General features: G+C 41.6%; 1 protein-coding gene across 1 annotated transcript; it reads left to right on the forward strand.

The window, feature by feature from the left end:
• Positions 1-2,622: 2,622 nt before the first annotated feature.
• On the forward strand, positions 2,623-19,185 carry LOC311525386 (cell cycle control protein 50C-like). The gene is made up of 7 exons (XM_084637497.1): positions 2,623-2,932; positions 4,806-4,916; positions 6,488-6,589; positions 8,355-8,445; positions 10,618-10,758; positions 11,753-11,962; positions 13,735-19,185. Exons 1-7 carry the CDS (start codon positions 2,729-2,731, stop codon positions 13,920-13,922), a joined length of 1,047 nt encoding a protein of 348 aa, XP_084493623.1. The 5' UTR covers positions 2,623-2,728; the 3' UTR covers positions 13,923-19,185.
• Positions 19,186-19,410: the final 225 nt, after the last annotated feature.

Genomic DNA, 19,410 nt, shown 5'->3' on the forward strand with positions numbered 1-19,410 from the left:
AAGTTGGTTTGCAGAATCAGACCCCAAAGTTCTCACTTTCTAAAGTCCATTTTTATAGGAATTTCTTCCGATGCCAGTCTATGGGAATTGCTTCATCATGCTGTTGCTGAATCAATCAACAGATAGCACATTCCTGATGGCTCAATGCTGCCAGATGTTATCTTGTTCTTTGGTTCTGCCATCCTTGAGGCTGTTGGGTGGATTCCAGTCTGCCCTCTGGGGGTCCTCTGGCTATTTCCACTTGACGCCTTCTTCAGCCGATGGACACTGGATTCTTAGGCTGGCACCTCCCTGATCATTCAGTTATTATCCACACCAAGCATCCATCCACATACATCCTCTATCTCTATTTTAATCACAATTGTTAACAAAATGAGATGAATACAACAAAAGGGCGGGGAGTCTCTGGGTGCTGTTTCTGTTGTTACAGAGTATTGCTTTGAGTCTCTCTGTGTGTGAGTAGTTGTTGTTACAAAGAATTGCTTTGAGAACAGACTCTGTCTTAGAATGTACTAATGCAATTAGCACCTTGCAAGTTTCACACATAGAGGGAGAGAAACAGTACCAAAAACCAAGAGACCTCTTAATTAGTAATACCCTGGAATTTAAACTATGGGGAATCAAACTCATTTGTGATTTTAATACAGAACTTCTTTAATATGATCCAACAATACAAACTGTGATACACTGGAAAGTTCAGTTTCATTTTTCCACTGGAAACATTATCTCATAATGTAGATACAATCTACCTGACTCCCTGCAGCCCCTCCTATCTCCTTTCCTGAAACAAGCTGTATTTGCACTCGACTCTCTCTTTGGGTGCAGTTCTACCCTGAAAAGTGGCTTTGCAAAAAGGGTATCATGGGGTGCCATGTTTGTCTCTCAGATCAAAGGTGCTCAGTTTACAAGTAAAAAGAGTTCTTTTCATACTGCAGGCCCTGCAAACTCAGGCAGGAATATGAACTGAAGGAGTGACTTCTCTTTCATCTGAGTCAGTAGTGAGCCAGTGCCACTGACAAATCATGTGATACGTGATGAAGAGGGCAGAATTTGCTGAATACTATTCAACCACCCCTGCACATCAAAGTTAGTGCCTGTTAGTGGGTACTGTGTTGCTGTAGGGACCATCTTTCAAATAGACACAAAACTGAAGCCCTGACCACTTGTGGTGAGTAAAAATCCTATAGCCCTTTTCATTAGGTTTATCTGGTTTCCACATTATCAGCAAATAAAGAATTTGCTACTAGAATTTTAGTTAATTTTGATTACTGTGATGTCAGAATACACTTTGCTGTCCCTTGGCTGTGTCTGCTCTATAGAGCAAATAGAGTAAAACATGCTCATTGGACTAGTTAGCAAAATACGGATATCTGTAGTAGGAAACACTCAAGTTGATTGAAAAATGAAACAAAGTTTTGAGTAAACATTTCTGGGTGCTTTTGGCTAAAATTCAAAACTGCCTGTATCTGGATGAGATTTAATAGGAATTTATTTAATCAAACATTAGTGTGATCTGTAAACAAATCCCATTTATAATGCACGTCAGCCAGTGAGTATGAGGGAATATAACTTGGGATACAGCCTGTACTATTTAGCTCTTGTTCTCTCACTGCTCAATCTCTCCCGTGACCTGCAGCTTCTGTGTTGGTTATGTTGTTGACTAGATTGTGATCAGGTCTAAGGAGAGGTGATATGAAGAGGGTAGGATGATCTTTCCTTTGGGGATCTTGTGCTCTCAGTGCAAAAGGGGGAGGGGTGCACAGTACCAAAGCTAGCACTGGGGAACTCAAAAGGGGCCATACCAACTCTCCAAATGCTGTGCCCTTACAAAGGGCGTTGCAGTCCCTCCCTTGGTAAGTTCTCCCCCAGGGCCTCACACTGGTAGGAGCCCTTCACATTGTCATCCAACACAGCATTCTCTTGTAAAAGCCTTTTTTGCTTTTGATAACACTGCTCCGTTTAGGGTGACTATGGAAATAAAGGGAAGAGAGGGAGTAAGGGACCAAACTGTGTACAGACCTTTCAGGTAGCAGGTAGTGGCCCTGCAAGTGATCAATAGCTCAGAACTTAGTGAAACCTAATAAACTCTTTACAGTAGAACCTCCGAGTTACAAACTGACCAGTCAATCAAATACCTCATTTGGAACCGGAAGTACGCAATCAGGCAACAGCAGAGAGCTAAAAAAGAAAACACAGTACAGTACTGTGTTAAACGTAAACTAATAAAAAATAAAGTGAAAGCAGCATTTTTCTTCAGCACAGTAAAATTTCAAAGCTGTATTAAATCAATGTTCCACTGTAAACTTTTGAAAGAACCATAAGATTTTGTTCAGAGTTACGTTTCAGAGTAACGAACAATCTCCATTCCCGGGGTGTTCGTCACTCTGAGGTTCTACTGTACTAAGTGGTGCAGCAGAAAAAGACTCTTGGTGACTTTCCCAGAGAGTCCGGACTGTCTAGGATGCAGTCCCTATGACTCTGACTAAAGTACACCTGTGGCTGATAGCACCAGCTGATTAAGGTGATTGAGGTCACCAACGGACAGGATGAGCCTGAACAGAGGAAGAAAGGTCTAGTTAATGAGTAATTCCAGGAAGTAACAAAGGTTTATAGAAACAACACAGCCTCCAACATCAGAGAGAGTATTTAAGTTGAGACCAAATCTTAACACCGACACCCTTACCCTTCCCACCCCCAAAACCACACACCCTTCTCCAACGGCAACAGCATGGAAAATAAGAACAGCCAAGGAGCACAGGAGCGTCCCTCCAGATGTCCAGATAACAGTGCATTTAAACAACAGAAACTGCCAGCCTGGAAGCCCAAGCTCACAGCTCCGACTGTCCTCTCCAGCTTGTTTATCATTGGACTCTTCTGCCTTCTCATGGGAATCTGCCTAATATTATCTGCAAGAAGTGTCAAAGAAATCCAGGTTTGTTTTGGGTGGTTTTCTTGGTGAGTGTTGTTAGAGAGCGGCTCATGTTTGGGAGAAAATAACTGTGTGTGTGCTTCAGACCAAAGGGGGGTAGTAACTCTATCATGGATGTACTCCTTTTACCCCAGATGTCAAACGAACCCACAATACCCCATGTGAAAGTGGTCACCATTAAAAAGTCAGCATTTGCTAATCTACCAGATGGTAATATCCGGGACACTGTCTGTCATTTGTCCCTGTGCTTAGGGAAGGAAATAAACTGTGGTGACTTTGGTATTGTTAGGCACTAGAAAAATGTCAATAAATATTTGACAAGCCAGAATCCTAAAACACAAGAGATTCCTCATTTGTTAATGATGGCTGCTGCAGGTCGAGCAGGTTGAATATTAAGGCCAATTTCAAAATCAAAGTATTAAATTCAATCCACTGACTTGTTACCTCCTATTATTTTGTTCTTTATGAATGTTTAGACAGCTAGTATTTGTGTAAATGATCATGAATCTTGACAGTTTCACAATTCTAGCAAAAATTACTAGGCTGATAAATTGTTTTTGAAGTGCATTATCTGTTTTTCTCTAGTTTTGAAAATTTGTCATCCAGTTGGGAAGCAGTACAATACTATGTGTACCAATCACACACCCTGGATAATGAATAGACCAGCAAAAAAAAATTGCTTGGTTTGTGACTGACTTGTGAACAGAAAAGAGGAATAAATCTGCAACTCATAGTATTCACAATGAATAATTCAACCTGTTTTAGCTGTAATTAGGTAATTTGACATCAGTTTTACAGGGGGCGGGGTATGTTAAAACACAGAATGATTTACACGAGGTCTCACGGCGAGTCAGTTGGCCAGCAAACGAGGCTCCCAGTTCTCTCTTCAAACCGCTAAACCACATTGCCATTTGTATATACAGCACGCACTAGAATTGACAAGGACAGCTAGATTATTTCTTTGTTTGGCCTGTGGGGTGAAAAAACCAAACAAAATAGTACATGGTGATTTGCGTGGGCCGGTCACCTTACAGGAAAAAAAATGTGGCTTGTTTTTCCATTAGGATAGTCTCAGAGCCCAAACTTTGCCTCTTATATTTTGTAGTCTGAGCGTACACTGTAATGGATAAAAATATAAAAGTAAAAACTAATTATCGGCCCTTATTATAAGTGTTTGCTAAAAGTTATAGTAGGATGGTATTATTTTTCAGTTATTAAATGCACTTGTTTCGGATGAAAGGTGCTAAATAAATGCAAAATATTAAAGAGAGAGAAAATAATGCTATTTCCAACATAGTGTTTGCCCCAGTTACTGTGGACATGCCTCTCACCCCTGCTCCACTCTCTTTGTGCTGCTCAGGTGGCACAAAAAGAGCAGAAACTGTTTTCATCCCCCACACTCCAACTGGGGATTCCCTGGTTTGTTGTTTGTTTGTTTGCCGAGGGTGCCCGGTGCGTGCAGCGGCAGCATAACTGGCTCCTCTAGCAAACCCCCTGCAACTCAGGATTAGAGGGTAGGAATCCACAGCACTCCAGGTATTGTCATCTGGCAGACAGCCCCTGGGGATTGTTACCAGCTGAGTGAATTCAGGTGAGCTCTCAGGGCAATCTAAACTCCTCCCATGCTGGCAGAGAGCCAGCTGGAGAATCAGGGTGCCCCCGTTCAATGGGAGCTGTGGGGGGTCGGTGCCTGGAGGCAAGGGCAGCGCACGGAGCCCTCTGCTCCCCCTCCTAGAGGGGGCCGCAGGGACATGGTGCTGGCCACCGGGGTGGCAATCCCATGGGCTGGATCCAAAGCCCCGATGGGCCAGTTCTGGCCCGCGGGCCGTAGTTTGTCCACCCCAATATAATCTTTGCTTGTTTATTTCTTTGACAGATTAACTATTCGGACATATGTTTGAATTGTTCAAAACTGCGTGAAAACTCCTCTAACTGGGATAAAGAATGCAACTGTTCCGTGCACGTCACACTGCAGGAAAATATGCTGGTAGGTGAAGGTGTGAAACCACCCACAGACCCCAGCTCCTGTATTTCGGGATGTGTAAGAAGTATAAATTTTGTCCTGTAAAGGACACTAAGCCAGGGCTTTATGTCAGTACCTTTCACAAACCTAACAAACTTTTTTGTCTACATGGTGCCACAGACCAGTCAGTGGGGGCGTGAACTGCGGAGTGCTCTAGCGGTCCCAGGAACACCCTGCAGTACTGCACACCTTCCAAAAAAGTAATAATATGTCACCACTGATATGTACATCACGATTACACCCAAAAGATGTGCCTTTACCCTGCTTGTTACTCATTTTGGCAAATCCCATAAATTAAGCAAGATCAGGCTACATAATACTTAGATTGGAGACCTCCCAGGTGAAAACAGGTGCTGCAAGAAGTGCTGTTGAGTCAAGAGGTGACTTCTTTCTTCTGAATCAGTAGTGAGTCAATGCCCCAGTAGGGACCCAGGGCCACACCCTGGTGTTAGTTGGTACTGTGCAGCAGGGGTAGGACCTTCTTTCAGATGAGACAGAAAACTGAAGCCGCGGCCACTTTTGGTAAGTAAAACTCCTGTAGCTCTTCCCACAACTTTAGAGTTTTTCAGAGTGAAAGGGGCTATAAATGCATTAGACATGAAAATCCTTCAGCCGTAAGAATGTGTCAAGGTTTGAAAACATTTAAAATGGAAAGTAAAAATGTCAGTTTCCCATATTGCATGTACAAACTGGTACTTCTGCTGCTTGTATGAGATCTGGTCTGTAGATTCAAGACTCAACATTTTCAAAAGGGCTAAAGGCTTGTCTACACTGCACTAAAGACAGGCCTATGGGGGTGTGAACTGCAGAATGCTCTAATATGTTGCTCTCTACCTGGCCCATGTAGATCGTGGTGGTGCAAACTAAAAGGTATCGAGTGTGCATTTACGTAATCCTGTGGACTATATCCGTGCAAGGTGTGCAGTACGGCAGGGTGTTCCTGGGACTGCTAGAGCACTCTGCAGTTCACGCCCCCACTGACTGGTCTGTGGCACCATGTAGACAAGCCCCAAGTCTCTCTTCAAAAGGGATTTAGGAGCCAAAAGTGCCTAAGTCTCTTTTGAAAATAGGACATAGGGTCCTAAGTCAGGTAAGCATTTTTGACAATTATACCCTCAATCTACAGCACTCTCAGTGCAGCACCTTTCACAAGTGCTAAATTACTTTACATCTGTTTTTTTTAAATGCTGATAGTTGAATTTAATAATCTTAACATATTTAGAAAACTGGGGGTCCAATCCTGCAACCTTTCCAAATAAAAAAACTGTGACCTCAATGGAACTACTCATGTAGTTCAGCGATGCCAAAGCAATGGGTGGGGAGAATGATGGTATTCTGTCCATGCTCCACCCACAAGCCCAAGGAAAGTGAATGTTTCTGCTAAAATAGTCAGCTGAAATGTAAACAACAAATCCATCAGGCTGCCCCCCTTCCCCCTCTCTCTCCCCCTCCGGGATTTTTTCCCAACAGTTTGTAAAAATGGCCTATTTTGTTTATGCTCTCCTCATCCTATATTATTCTCCTTTGAATTCTAGGGTGATGTTTTTATCTACTATCGTCTACAAAACTTTTATCAGAACCACCGTCGGTATGTCCTCTCCAGAAGTGACTCACAATTGCTGGGTGAAGATGTAAACGTAAGTGTATTCCTTTTTGTTACATCATTAATATTTTCATCGGGTGAGGAAGCTCATAGTGTGTGGTTCTCTGGTTAAAAAGTCGTTTCTGGTACTACACCTGCCTCTGAGTCCTTCTGCGAGTTTTTGTGGTTTTACAACCACATTTACCTTTTTTATTTTAATTTTTTTAATGTTTCTCCTCTGTTGCTGTGTATCCTTAGATCACCGGAGTTTCTCCTGGGTCTCTTGTTGCAACAGAGCCCCTCTATTTCTCCTCCAGGGTAGGCTGTGATTATAAACCAGATGGGCCCAAAAGTGCATAAAAAAAGCCAGAGCTCAATATCTTTATTCCTCAATTTCTTTAAATTTGGAGCACTAGACCTGGCCATCTTATTTGTGGGGAATAGAAAATGTGGTCAGCTGCAAGGGGTAAGCTCCCTTTCTCAACTTTTTAGTGAGTGTTGTCTCCTTCAGGTTAGAAGGCACTGTAAACTTTTCTACTAGCATTTCCCACTTATAACAATTCACAGGGATGTTGCAAAGCTTCGGTATTAAGTACAGAAGCAACGGTCACACATTGTAACTCTGATAAAACAATTTGGTTGTCGTAGAAGCTGTAGCATGTGTGTGCAAACAGGGAAGGAGACTGACTTCAATGCCTGGAAAAGGAGTTTTCATCAGAATGTGCTTTGAGGTCTACAGATCACAAGTGCCGAGAATTATCAGCAATATCATTAGTAGTTGGATTTTATTGGAGGTTTGCTAGCCGTTTTAGACCCAATCTACACGAGTTGGGGACACAGCTACAAGACAGTTGTCCTGGGGAATGGATGGCACCTAGCCATTTTTTTACGCATGTCTTCAATCCATGGTAAAGGCTTAAATAAGTCCAACATTTTAGCAGAGTTTGGGGATGCAGGTAAATGTCCTGTCTACACTGAAAAATGGAACTATGTTGTACCTGGGTCGGGGAATACATCATTGTGAGCTGGTTGTAATTGTTATTTATAATTCTAGTCTAGATGGGCCCTAAGGTCCTCTCTATGATGCAGCCTTTATGTTAAAAAGTGACTAAAAGAGCACTCACCCTTCGAATGCCAGGCCCCTTTAAGAGGTCTCAAATGGAGTACCGACAAACTGCGGCAACCAAAACAATTTGTTTGAACATATCAGCCTGCAGTTACAGCAGTGTTAAGGCACACCGTTACAACATCACTGTAGCCCCGCTGTGATTATACCATGGACTCCCAGTACCATGCAGATGGAACAAAACCTTTTTATAATCCTGTTAACAGACCTAAGCTGGTCTTTCAGTGTTGCCACCACTCTCTTATATGTAAAATAGGAATATAACAGAAAGAAAGAGACTAGAGAAAACAAATCTCGATAGTTTTCAGTATGTTTAGTTTCCCACATAAACAGTTTCCCCTGAATAGTTAGTTGGTTTTCCCTTTGTGGGGATCTGTCACACAGCAACAGTCTGTGCTGGGAATATGCTCCCAGCAGCTGTGTAGACATACCCCCTCAGTCCACTAGACCACGGCAGATACGCCTCACCCCAGTCTCGTTCTGTTTGGGGCCCATCTCTAATGTGACTGGAAAGCACTGGCAACTCCTAGCACTCTTAGATATTTGGTGGTTTTCTTTTTTGGGTTGTTGGGTTTTTTTGGTGGGGGGGGGTGGGTTTGTTTTTTTTAAAGGGGGGAAATAAGAGTAAAAGATTGACCAAAAAAATGTTGATGAGGAAAAGACATTTCTAATTGTCCATTGACCTTGAGTTCAGATTCAGAACAGCAACTGTGCGCCTTTCACAACCTATCCAAACGGAACTCCAATGGCTCCATGCGGTGCCATTGCCAACAGCATGTTCAATGGTAAGTACCTTCCATGTCGGATTTATTTGCCTGCACAGATGTAACCAATTTAAATATCTCTGTGCCCCTGAGACCTCACAGAGCCCCATCTAAGTGCTGATTCTTGCATGTTCTCTGCATGTCTGATCCTGGCACCTCTGTCTGGCTCTCTCCTATATGGATGTTAAACAGTTCGAAGGTGTGGCCAAAGTGGATGTGGCACCCGACATGCTGCACTGCAGTGACTCCACTTACATTACTAAACTCAGTGAGACTCCATGTGAGTGCGGGAGTCCACCCACATGATCCAGCTGCAGGATTGGGGAACTGAGTATCCTAGAAAAAGAGGGAGACAGTAAATTTATCGCCTGATCCTAGCCTGACAACAGGCTATTGAGTGGGCCTGGAAAACTCAGCTTCCGCTTTCCTAGGGTGACCGGTTTAAAAGTGTGGCACATTCTTGAAATGGAGAATCTGATCTCGGCTTGGTCTACACAAACAGTTACACTGTCTTAACTAAAGTTGTGTTTCTAAACTGATGCAAACCCCTCTATGGACGTACTTACATTGGTTTAATAATCCTGGCTTATAGTGATTTAACTTGTCAGTCAATTTACATGTGCAAGCTAAACTGCTATAACCAGTTTTAAGTCAGCATAAGGCCAGGTCTGCACGTCAATGGCTTTTGTACAAGCACAACTACATTGATTACAGAATCTAATCTTTTTTTAACCAATATAGTTATACTGATACGGCAACTCTAGTATGGATGCAGCTGTACTAATATAGCTTCTCCGCTTCTCACAGCTTCAGTGTGTAGACACAGCCTCGCTCTCATGAAGACAAATCAAAATGTTTCTTCAAGACATGGACTCCTTGGGTTATATCTTTACTGCAAAAGAAAAAGTGCATTTATACAGCAAGATAACTTCCTCCCTGTAAAATCCTGGTAGAGACAAGGCACGAGTAGTTTTTACCTCGATGTTACTAGCTGAGGTCAACACTAAACCCCTCACCTGGAGTTTTCCTCAATAAATACAATGAGCTAAAAAACTGCCTGTCCCTTGTCTCCACCAGGATTTTACAGGGAGAAAGCTATCCTGACATTGTTCTCAGAAGCTACCAAGTTATCTTTGGCAAGCTAATTAATAAAGAACTACAGTTTTCAGGTTTTAAAAAAATAAACCAGTTTAAGGTTGTAGCTACTTGTCACATTATCTTTCCATATTTTCTCAACATAGACAAAGATGCACATTCTGTTCCATGAAAATGAAGGGGTGGTGCATGACTCTAGTACACTTTCCTTTAGATTCTTTTTGGATGTTGGAAAAGATGATTCAAGGAAATTGCTGGTAACAAGCTATAAAGGCTCGTCACTCTATAGCAGCTTCAATTAAGGAGTCTTCTTCATATATCTTTGACATTTGATTTTTGCATATTATAGAACCTGCTTCAGAAATGCAAGTGGAGACTTCAAGCAAGTAGGATCACATTCACTTCAGTTACACTACCTAACAAAATCCAAGGCAGGGGTAAATAGGAGAGTAAGCCTGCTCATAGATTGTAACTATCATTCCTTCGCTAGCTCCTCAAAAAACAAACAAACAAAAAGCTTCAGGTGACACAATCCCAAGAATTTGATCACAGAGGAATCAAGGAATGTAAATGAAATACAGCTGTAGATATTCTGTCATGGTGACGCAAGGAGAATTTTCAGTAGGGATACGCAAAAGGAACAGGAGTATTTGTGGCATCTTAGAGACTAACCAATTTATTTGATCCTAAGCTTTCGTGAGCTACAGCGCACTTCATCGGATGTTACGCTCAAATAAATTGGTTAGTCTCTAAGGTGCCACAAGTACTCCTTTTCTTTTTGCGAATACAGACTAACACGGCTGCTACTCTGAAACCTGTCATTAAGTAGGGAAACGGTCAGCTTTTAAAACTTCCAAGGGTGCTCTTACTCAGGAAATTTGAATGGTCCTTTACTTGTGAGGCACGCAGAATGTGTACATGATGAAGTAATGATAAAACCCTCTCTCGGTCTTTTCTTTCTGTTTGTTCACAAGACTCTCTCCTCTCTCTCTCTCTTTCTCTCTGTTTAAGGTTTCAGTTGGTCATGTTGACTACTGGAGTGACCATTGGAAGTTGCAGACCTGTTAATAACATGTATTACTTTGGATCTCCCTGCAGATTCTATTCAACTTTCTTACTATCTTAACTCATACACTGCTATCCAAGTCCCATTGTTGAAGACTGGAAATAGTTGGTGGTCAGATAAAAATGTGAAATTTCGGAATCCAACATCATACAATCTCTCTTCTGCATTTGCAGGTAAGAATGATTCCACTGCCCTGCCTTATTATAAAAGTCTTCCTTCTGTTTGTGGAAGTCTCCTGAGACATGCACAATTTCTGGGAGACGGGTCTATGTGTTCTTCCCGATGGCAGGTAACTTGTCCAGAGGAAGCACTGTGAGAGCAACTTCACGAGATCTTCTCCAACTTTTCAATGGGGAACTATGCCACATTTAGAGAGGAGACTGGGATGCTATGAAGAGAAAAAGATGTTCTAGAATGTCAGGAGAGTGAAGCCCCACTACTTTCCGCACCATCCTCACCCACTAAAGGTCTTGGGCAAAAGGAGTTAACCAAGTGGAATCACCTATTTGTTCCATCTTTAAATGTATATTCATTAGCACTGTTTTGTTATTACTATTAGTTTGTATTGCAGTAGAATATAGTAGCCCCAGTCATGGACCCAGGACTCCATGGTGGTAGGTCCTGTACAAACACAGAACAACAAAACAGTCCCTGTCCCTTAAGAAGTAACCATCTAAGTAGTTTCAATATTCTTCTTCTTCTTCTAAATATTGTAGAAAATTTTTCAAATTAATGACAAATAAGATGCATATGTTTACTGCTCTTTTAGTGCATTTTGTAGGTATACAGAAAGGAATCAATGCACAAAAATGAAAAATAAAGGTGAACAATTAAATGCAGAGGGAAAGTTTTCTTATGATTAGAGTGGGATACTGTTCCTGTACACTTTGCCTCTCCTGCACTGGTTTCCCCATCTATAAAATGGGGCTAATACTATTTACCTACCCCACAGGGGTGTTGTGAGGTTCAGTTTGTTAATGTCTGAGACGTGATCTGAGATCTTTGGATGGAAAGTGTGATTGGCTCTATGTCTTGTGAATATTGGACAGAACCTTTGTCTGATCTGTATTCTCGGTTGAACATCAGAAACCCAGAAGGATTAAATAATTGAACTACCTGTCTTAGCAGCATTCTAAACATTGATAGCTCATCCCTGTTCCTCCCCAGGAACAACAAGGCCTCCTTACTGGCAGAAACCAGCTTATTTACTGGATGAGGAGGATGAAAGGAACAACGGTTATCTAAACGACGACTTAATCATCTGGATGCGTGTGTCAGCCTTTCCCACGTTCAGAAACCTTTACCGTCGCGTCAGCCATACCAACCAGTTTGCTGATGGTCTCCCAGCAGGGAATTACACCTTCCACATTGCCTACAGTATCCTTTCATCATGTCCAAGGTACTCCTTAATTTTTAGGCAGGTAAAAAAAGAGATGCCTGCTAGTATGGTGGCTTGGCAGTAATACAACAAAAAACCTGAGGGAGATCTAGTTTGGGGGGAATCCCTGGATATCCTGCAGCCTGTGTTGGTGGAGTTAAGACATGTCTCTTAAAGGCCCTATATCAGGCCGTGTGACACTAGATCTAACTTCTAAGGCAACTGCTTGCCTGACCTTTGGCTGGAGGCAAAGCCTGGCAGTGCCAGCTTTGGTACAGATGGTGGGGAATTAAAAGGGCTTAGACTTTATCCACACAGCATAACCTGAGGGGTGAATTTATACTTATATAGTTATACTGTTCTCACCACCTGTGTGGACACACTTAGGGCATGTCGACACTGCAGTCAAGGCTGTGAATGGTAGCTTGTGTAGACGTCTCTGCATTAGAGGTACTAGAGCTAGCTCACTAAAAACAGAAGCGAGGATGCCGTGGCACAGACTTCAGCATGGGCTACATTAGTGAGTACGTATCCTGGGAGTCAGGCAGGCTTGTGGAGTCCATGCTGAAGATTGTGCCACGGCATCTTCACTTTTGTTTTTAGTGAGCTAGCTAGAGTACAGCTAGCACGGGGACGTTTACACGAGCTGCCGTTAACATCCCTGACTGCAATGGAGATGTCCCTTATTGTACTACAAGGTGGCTGTTTTCTAGCTCAGCTTGTATCAGCGGCTCTCCGTCTCTCCAGACTACTTTACCCCTTTCGGGAGTCTTGCGTACCCCCAAGTTTCACCTCACTTAAAAACTACTTGCTTACAAAATCAGACATAAACATACAAAAATGTCAGAGTACACTATTATGGCAAAATTGCTTCCTTTTTCATATTTACCATGTAATCATAAAATAAATCAATTGGAATATAAATATTTCACTTACATTTCAGTGTCTAGTATGTAGAGCAGCATAAACAAGTCATTGTCTGTATAAAATTTTAGTTTGTACTGACTTTTCTAGTGCTATTTATGGAGCCTGTTGGAAGACTAGGAAAATATCTAGATGAGTTGATGTACCCCCTGAAAGACCTCTGTGTACCCCCAGGGGTACGCATACCTCTGGTTGAGAACCACTGGACTAGATGGTTGAGAGCTACTGGCTTATGTTGCTTGGGAAGGGGTTTAAGTTAAACTGAATAAAAATGTCCACACATGGGGTTACACCTGAATAACTACTTTGGCATAGTTGGTAAAACTCTCCCATGTAGACAACGCCTTAGATGAATAAACGTGACTTAGAATTGAGAGGTGGGGATGCAACAAGAATGTTATGTGGAGTGTCCTCATGTCAGAGACTGGAGTGTCAAGGAAAATGCTAAAAGGTTCTTCATTACAATAGCACCCAAAAAGCTCATTTCCCAGTAATTTTTGCAAGCTGCCCTTAAATATTATGATGCAGCTCCAGTGCAGTACATAGCAATATGAGGATGAATTTGACATCATATTATTAAAGAATCCGGTGTATTTCAATAATCTTGCTAAGACTGTAGATGCACACGATGTGTGTGAGTTTCTTACCCACACCCAGCCATTTTGGGGGTTGTGGACCCACTGGTAACAAGAGGCAAGGGGATACAGAATAGTTAAAAGCACCATAAAAGACTTTTACAACAAATGCAAAAATCCCCACCTTGTGTATTTTAAAGAGTATTTTTTGCACACTCCTCACTGTACATTTTATCCTGATTGTTAATGAAACTTTAACGTTGCCTCATCAGATTTCCCTGTTACCAAATTCAAAGGAAAAAAGCAGGTGGTTCTCTCAACCGTCACGTGGTGTGGAGGGAGTAACCTCTTCCTGGGAATTGCCTACACGGTTTCTGGCGCAGTGACAGTGCTGGCAGGTTTTATCATAACTGCGATTCACTTAAAACTCCGAAAAAAGAAAACATACTTTCAGAGATAACCCAAATTACATAGCTTTCTGAACAAACATAAAGGTGCACCTTTGAGCAAGGGATGGGGGGAGCATGGACCTTTCACAATGTCCTCCTAGCAGTGGAGACATTTCAGTCATGGTATGGATTTGGTAAATACAAAAGAGTTACAAGCAGGGTGGTGATTTCTCATAACCCAAAACATACACAATCTGATCAGCTTGGCTTGGTTTGTGGTCTTATTAGCATATGAATTACATAGAAGTAAATTTTCCCCTAGTGACTACCCATCAAGGTCTGACATGAGCATCAGTAAGAGAAATCTTAGTAATTTTAGAAGTACAAACTCCAGAAATAGTATTGAGCACAAATACTGGGCCAAACCCCAAGGTCCTTACTCAGTTTTTACTAAGTCCTTACTCAGGCAGAACTCCCATTTACTTCACTGGGAGCTTTCCATGATTAACAACTGATGCCCTGATCCAATAAAGCACTTAGGCATCGGTTATTCTCACTGAAATCAGTGGGACTATTTATGTGCTTGAAGTTACATGCAAGCTTAAGGGTCAAATTTTAAAGATATGTAGGTGCTTAACTCACATTGATTTCAGTGGGAGTTAGGTGCCTTTAAAAATCTGGTCCTAAGAGCTTTGCTGCATCGGTGCCTGAGTAAGGACCTTGAGATTTGGCCCCCTGGGAGCATACCCTGGCTAAGAGAGTTGGGAGAGTCATCTCACTGAAGTGAATGGGGTTGGGAGAGCGTCTCCCCTCAGCGTAGTTAATCCAACTCCATGAGAGGCGGTAGCTATGTCGACATAGTGCTGTCTACACCACGGGTTAGGTCGCTATAACTGCATCACTCAGGGGTGTGGATTTTTCACACTCCTGAGTGACATAGTTATACCAGCGTAAGTTATTAGTGCAGACCTGGTTCTTTCCCCGCCACCCAGAGTGCAGTTCCACAGACAGACTTTTGAGCTGAAGAAGGATGTCGTTTATTTGCTGCTTCAGTGAGAGATCAGTCCGCTGAAACGGCACAATATAGGGTTAAATGCAAGCGTTTCTCCACATTCATTCAGGTGCTCGCCTTAAATACAGTGTTGCAAAGTTATTCATTGTATATTGCATAAACGCTTTTTCTGCCTAGCACTAAGATTAGTTTGCTGACCCAGTTGTTTACCTGATCAGGTTGCTGGCTTTTACCTGGCTGTTCTCTTTCCTTGCCAGACAAGTTGGCATCTTTTCATATGTCTCAACACTTAAAATATACATTCTACATATTACATCCTACATATCCCCTCCTTTTCTTGTTTTACGTGCACCCACTACGCCATGTTTCTGTCCTCTGTTATGTACTTGTCCGTTTCTTCCAGTTCAGGGTGTCTCCAGAAAAACACCCCCTGCTTGGTGCATATTAATATTCCTGCAAATCTGTGGCCTTTGTGGTACAAGATGCCATCTGTGTACTACCATTCTTGTCCAATACTTCCATACAGAATGTCCATTATTTCAGTAGCACTACCAACTGTCTTGCTCCTCTGTCCTGCCTGAATAAGTCCATGGGGAGAGTCCTTTGATCCAGGTGACCATCGGTTCGATGATTATTCCTAGCCCTGTCCTTACATTGTTCACTGTTAGTTGTCACGGCATGCCTACATAAGTAATGCTAGATATGGGTTCTGCACTCAATTAACTTTTATGCGGTGGACCCCCTACCAGCCATTGGGGAAAACATGACTTGGGCCATAAAATGTCAACCAGCAGGGCTAGGCTGCTATTCGTGGCCTCTTTACACACAACCCAATTCCATGCCCTACATATCTCAAGAATGCCGGCACATCCTCTTGCATGGCATGAGATATTGTTGCCAATTAATGTGCCATACATGGGCCTGGGGATGTTAGGCCCAGAACACACAAGGTCTTGCTGAACATTTTGCGTCGATATAAACACAACCACCCTACGAAGCAAAAACACAGAGATTATAATTAACCCTTGCATAAGGCACATGATTGTCACTGGCTGCAGGATCAGGTGTTGTATTTCAGTCTCCATGTTAGAATGCATTAAGTCATCCCACCAGTTATTGGCTCCTGCTGTTGTAATGTCTTTTCCCAATTTTGTGATAGTGTTCACATCCTCACCCATACTTAACCTGAGGATATGTGACGTCTTGCTTGTTTCTTAAGCAGTGCCCCATACAACCTCTGCAGACTTCAGCAAGGCTCTCCAATGCATTGATAGCGGAATCTCTAATTTTATATTATGAAACAAATCTCCCCCAACCAGGTTATATTTTGAGTGATAATGTGGGGCACAATTTGCCAATTTTCATTTCCCAATTTTATACTCTTTAATGACACTTTGCTGTATTGTGTGCCTTCTGAGACCTTTACACAATTTCTGTGCCTTTCCAAGGTGACACTCTACACATTACTAGTATTGACAGGTTTCAGAGTAGCAGCCGTGTTAGTCTGTATCCGCAAAAAGAAAAGGAGAACTTGTGGCACCTTAGAGACTAACAAATTTATTAGAGACAGACCTTTCCATTCCCTAAGTATGTAATATGGCTCGGGGCCCAAAAGATGGGAGTGCTCACTCGTGTTCCCACACCCACCTTTTACCAATTGCAATTATCCTGGCTGATAAACCCACCCCTCCTGAATATCCTCTACACATACAGAGAAATCTGCATTACCAAGCCTTGCTGCCTTGTTCTTTACTGCCCATTTATTACCTTTCATAGGGTACATGAATGACTCATTATGTAAAATGCCATTATTAATGATTGGATAGGTATTTATGAGAGTTCCATTCAAGGGACTGAAGGCCAGCACAGTACATTGGGTCCATTCACAATTTAAAAGTGTAACCTTCCACCACCTGGGATCTATTCAGGAACTAACGTTCACTTTTACAGAATAGAAAGAATTCCATTCTACTGGCTAGTGTCCATGGAATAAGCTCCTAATTATACCTTGAACATCGCTTAACAAATGTAATTCAGCCATAGCAAATTGTCTGGCCCATGTCTCATTTAGCATAGCCTTTTCCCCAATTAGGATTGCAGATTAGATTAAGGAGAGCAATTTTTAAATGTTCCGTGAGGACTGTGCTGGTTTTTAGGAATTGCACCTGCCTTTGGCCCACCTCCCATAGATTGTCTCCTATATTCGTGGAATAACCTAATTTCCTTTGCAGATTTTCTATATTGCCTGCATTTAGTATTCCAACTCCCATACCTATTCTGCCTATCCAGTCGCCCCACACAGACCTTTTATTTCTTCAAAATACCATCCTCATCCATAATTCATCCATTCTTGGAATTGTTTGTAGTGCATTTGAGCAGTTTGGGTAGGTTTAAATAATACTTCTATTGCTAGGGCTTCAGGTAATCTGTACAACAGCAAGGATGCATTTGCAGTTCTTTGTTTGTGCCTTTCCCAATTTATCTCCCAACGACCACCCTTCCTATGTATGGGCCTGGCTTCCTTGCCCATCACCCATGGGGTATTATGATTGTCTGTACAGATATTATATCCTTTGCTGTACAATGTCACCTTACATTCATGGAGGCCTGTAGACAACTTGTTTACTGAGAAAACTGAACATGTTTTGAATCGTTTCCTTAAAGATGCTGGCACCACCCAATAAATGGCATAATGCTCCAAAAGAATTCCACCCATAATTCTTGCTTGCAAAGGAAAGTGCTGCACAACCATTGCCAGGACTGCTTAAAACCCGATCTTGTAATGTTAAACTACAGCCAGCACTAGGAAGCATATGGATCTAGATATTTTTCTTACACAGAAAAAGGAAGGACACCTGCCAAAAGCTGAATGCAAGCTTCTAAATTTGTCTTGCCAGAGTTGATGACATCATAGATGCTTAAAGCAGTGCAGGGCATCTGGTTTTCTTGTCATCAACTGTTTACAGAGCAGGTAAATGATGGAGAAAATTATTGTAAATGAAATCTCATTTCATCTGAACATTTTGGGGATAATAAAATAATTGGAGGGATGAGTAATTGAGGCAGTTACTGATCAACGATTCACATCAAGTGACATAATCTAGGTTCCTATCAGAGGGAATTTTGGACTAATGAGGTTGAACTAAATAGGGTTTTTCTGTATTTTGTTTATGTATCTGTGTATATGTTTTCATGAATTTACTTGTAATTTTGAAGTCCATTACTAATTTGGATTCTGACATGTTTACCTGTTAAAGCAACGTAGTTCACCTTTAACACTACATCCAGAAAAAAAAAATCCTACTATTATAAAAATCTTATTTCGAATTGAAATCTAGCTTCTACATTAGAGTGCAGCATACAAGGGATTTATATTTTAATGTCAAAAACTCATGCACTACTTCTGTTTTATTGCCAGCTCCCATCAGGATTGAATTTCATTAATAGGAAATATATATTAACTGAAGCATGAATTACAGGACTTTTCAATAGCACTTGGTTTATAGTATTTGCCAAGTCCCTTTCAGGCTTTTTAGTTTCATTACTAATGCAGATATGTCCAACATCTGTCTGCCTTGGTTAGTTTTTCTCTGTTGCAAACACACACATTTGCTTAAATCATCTGGGCCAAAAATAAAAGAAGGATGGACTCTTGAATGATTGTGATAGGTCTATGATCTGTAGTAACTGAAAGAAATAATTATACACTGTAGCTATTTTATACAAGTAGCTCTGTAGCATGGAGATTATTATTAGTAATACATATAGTGCCATAAATTGTAACGATGCATTGCAGTGTAAAACACATTTCTTCCCTCTGAAAAATCAAAGTAAAACCATAGTGTTGCCAGCCTAGCATGAACTGTTTGAACCACTCTGTTTTTAAACAGGATTTTCAAACAAGTTCCATTACTTGCAATTGGGGCATCAGTGGCATATTTCCTTTTGAGTCAATATTAAATCCCTACCTTGGCATAGTGTTAGAGACACAGTGCTGTTGGGACCAATTCTTGACCTCCACAGTCATTAAAAATCTCATGACACATTTTCAACATACAGACTAGCTGACTGCAGTGTCCTGGCCAAATTCAAATTTGGATAATTGTATTATGTCTGCCTAAATCCCCCATCAGTTTCAGCTGGATATGGTATTTGTCCTCACTCACTGTCAGCACTGGTTCTCCACTTGTGAGGTAACTCCCTTCTTTTCATGTGTCATTATATAATGCCTGCATCTGTAATTTTCACTCCATGCATCTGAAGAAGTGGCTTCTTACCCACAAAAGCTTATGCCCAAATAAATCTGTTAGTCTTTAAGGTGCCACCGGACTCCTTGTTGTTTTTGCTAAGATGTTGTGTAATGTTACTGTGTGTTGGGAAATAACTGTCCCATTTTACCTCAGAGGTGGCTGCCTTTGGTGGGTAAAGTGGTTCAGTCTGTAAACGGTGTTGGGTATGAAAGATATTCTACAAATTTTAGTCATCATAACAATCTGGGTAATTATAACGTTAGATATTGATAGTTCCTTTCCTTCTTGACTCTACGT

This window comes from Lepidochelys olivacea (genome assembly GCF_965140295.1).
Source record: "Lepidochelys olivacea isolate rLepOli2 genome assembly, chromosome: 1".
Lineage (NCBI taxonomy): Eukaryota > Metazoa > Chordata > Testudines > Cheloniidae > Lepidochelys > Lepidochelys olivacea.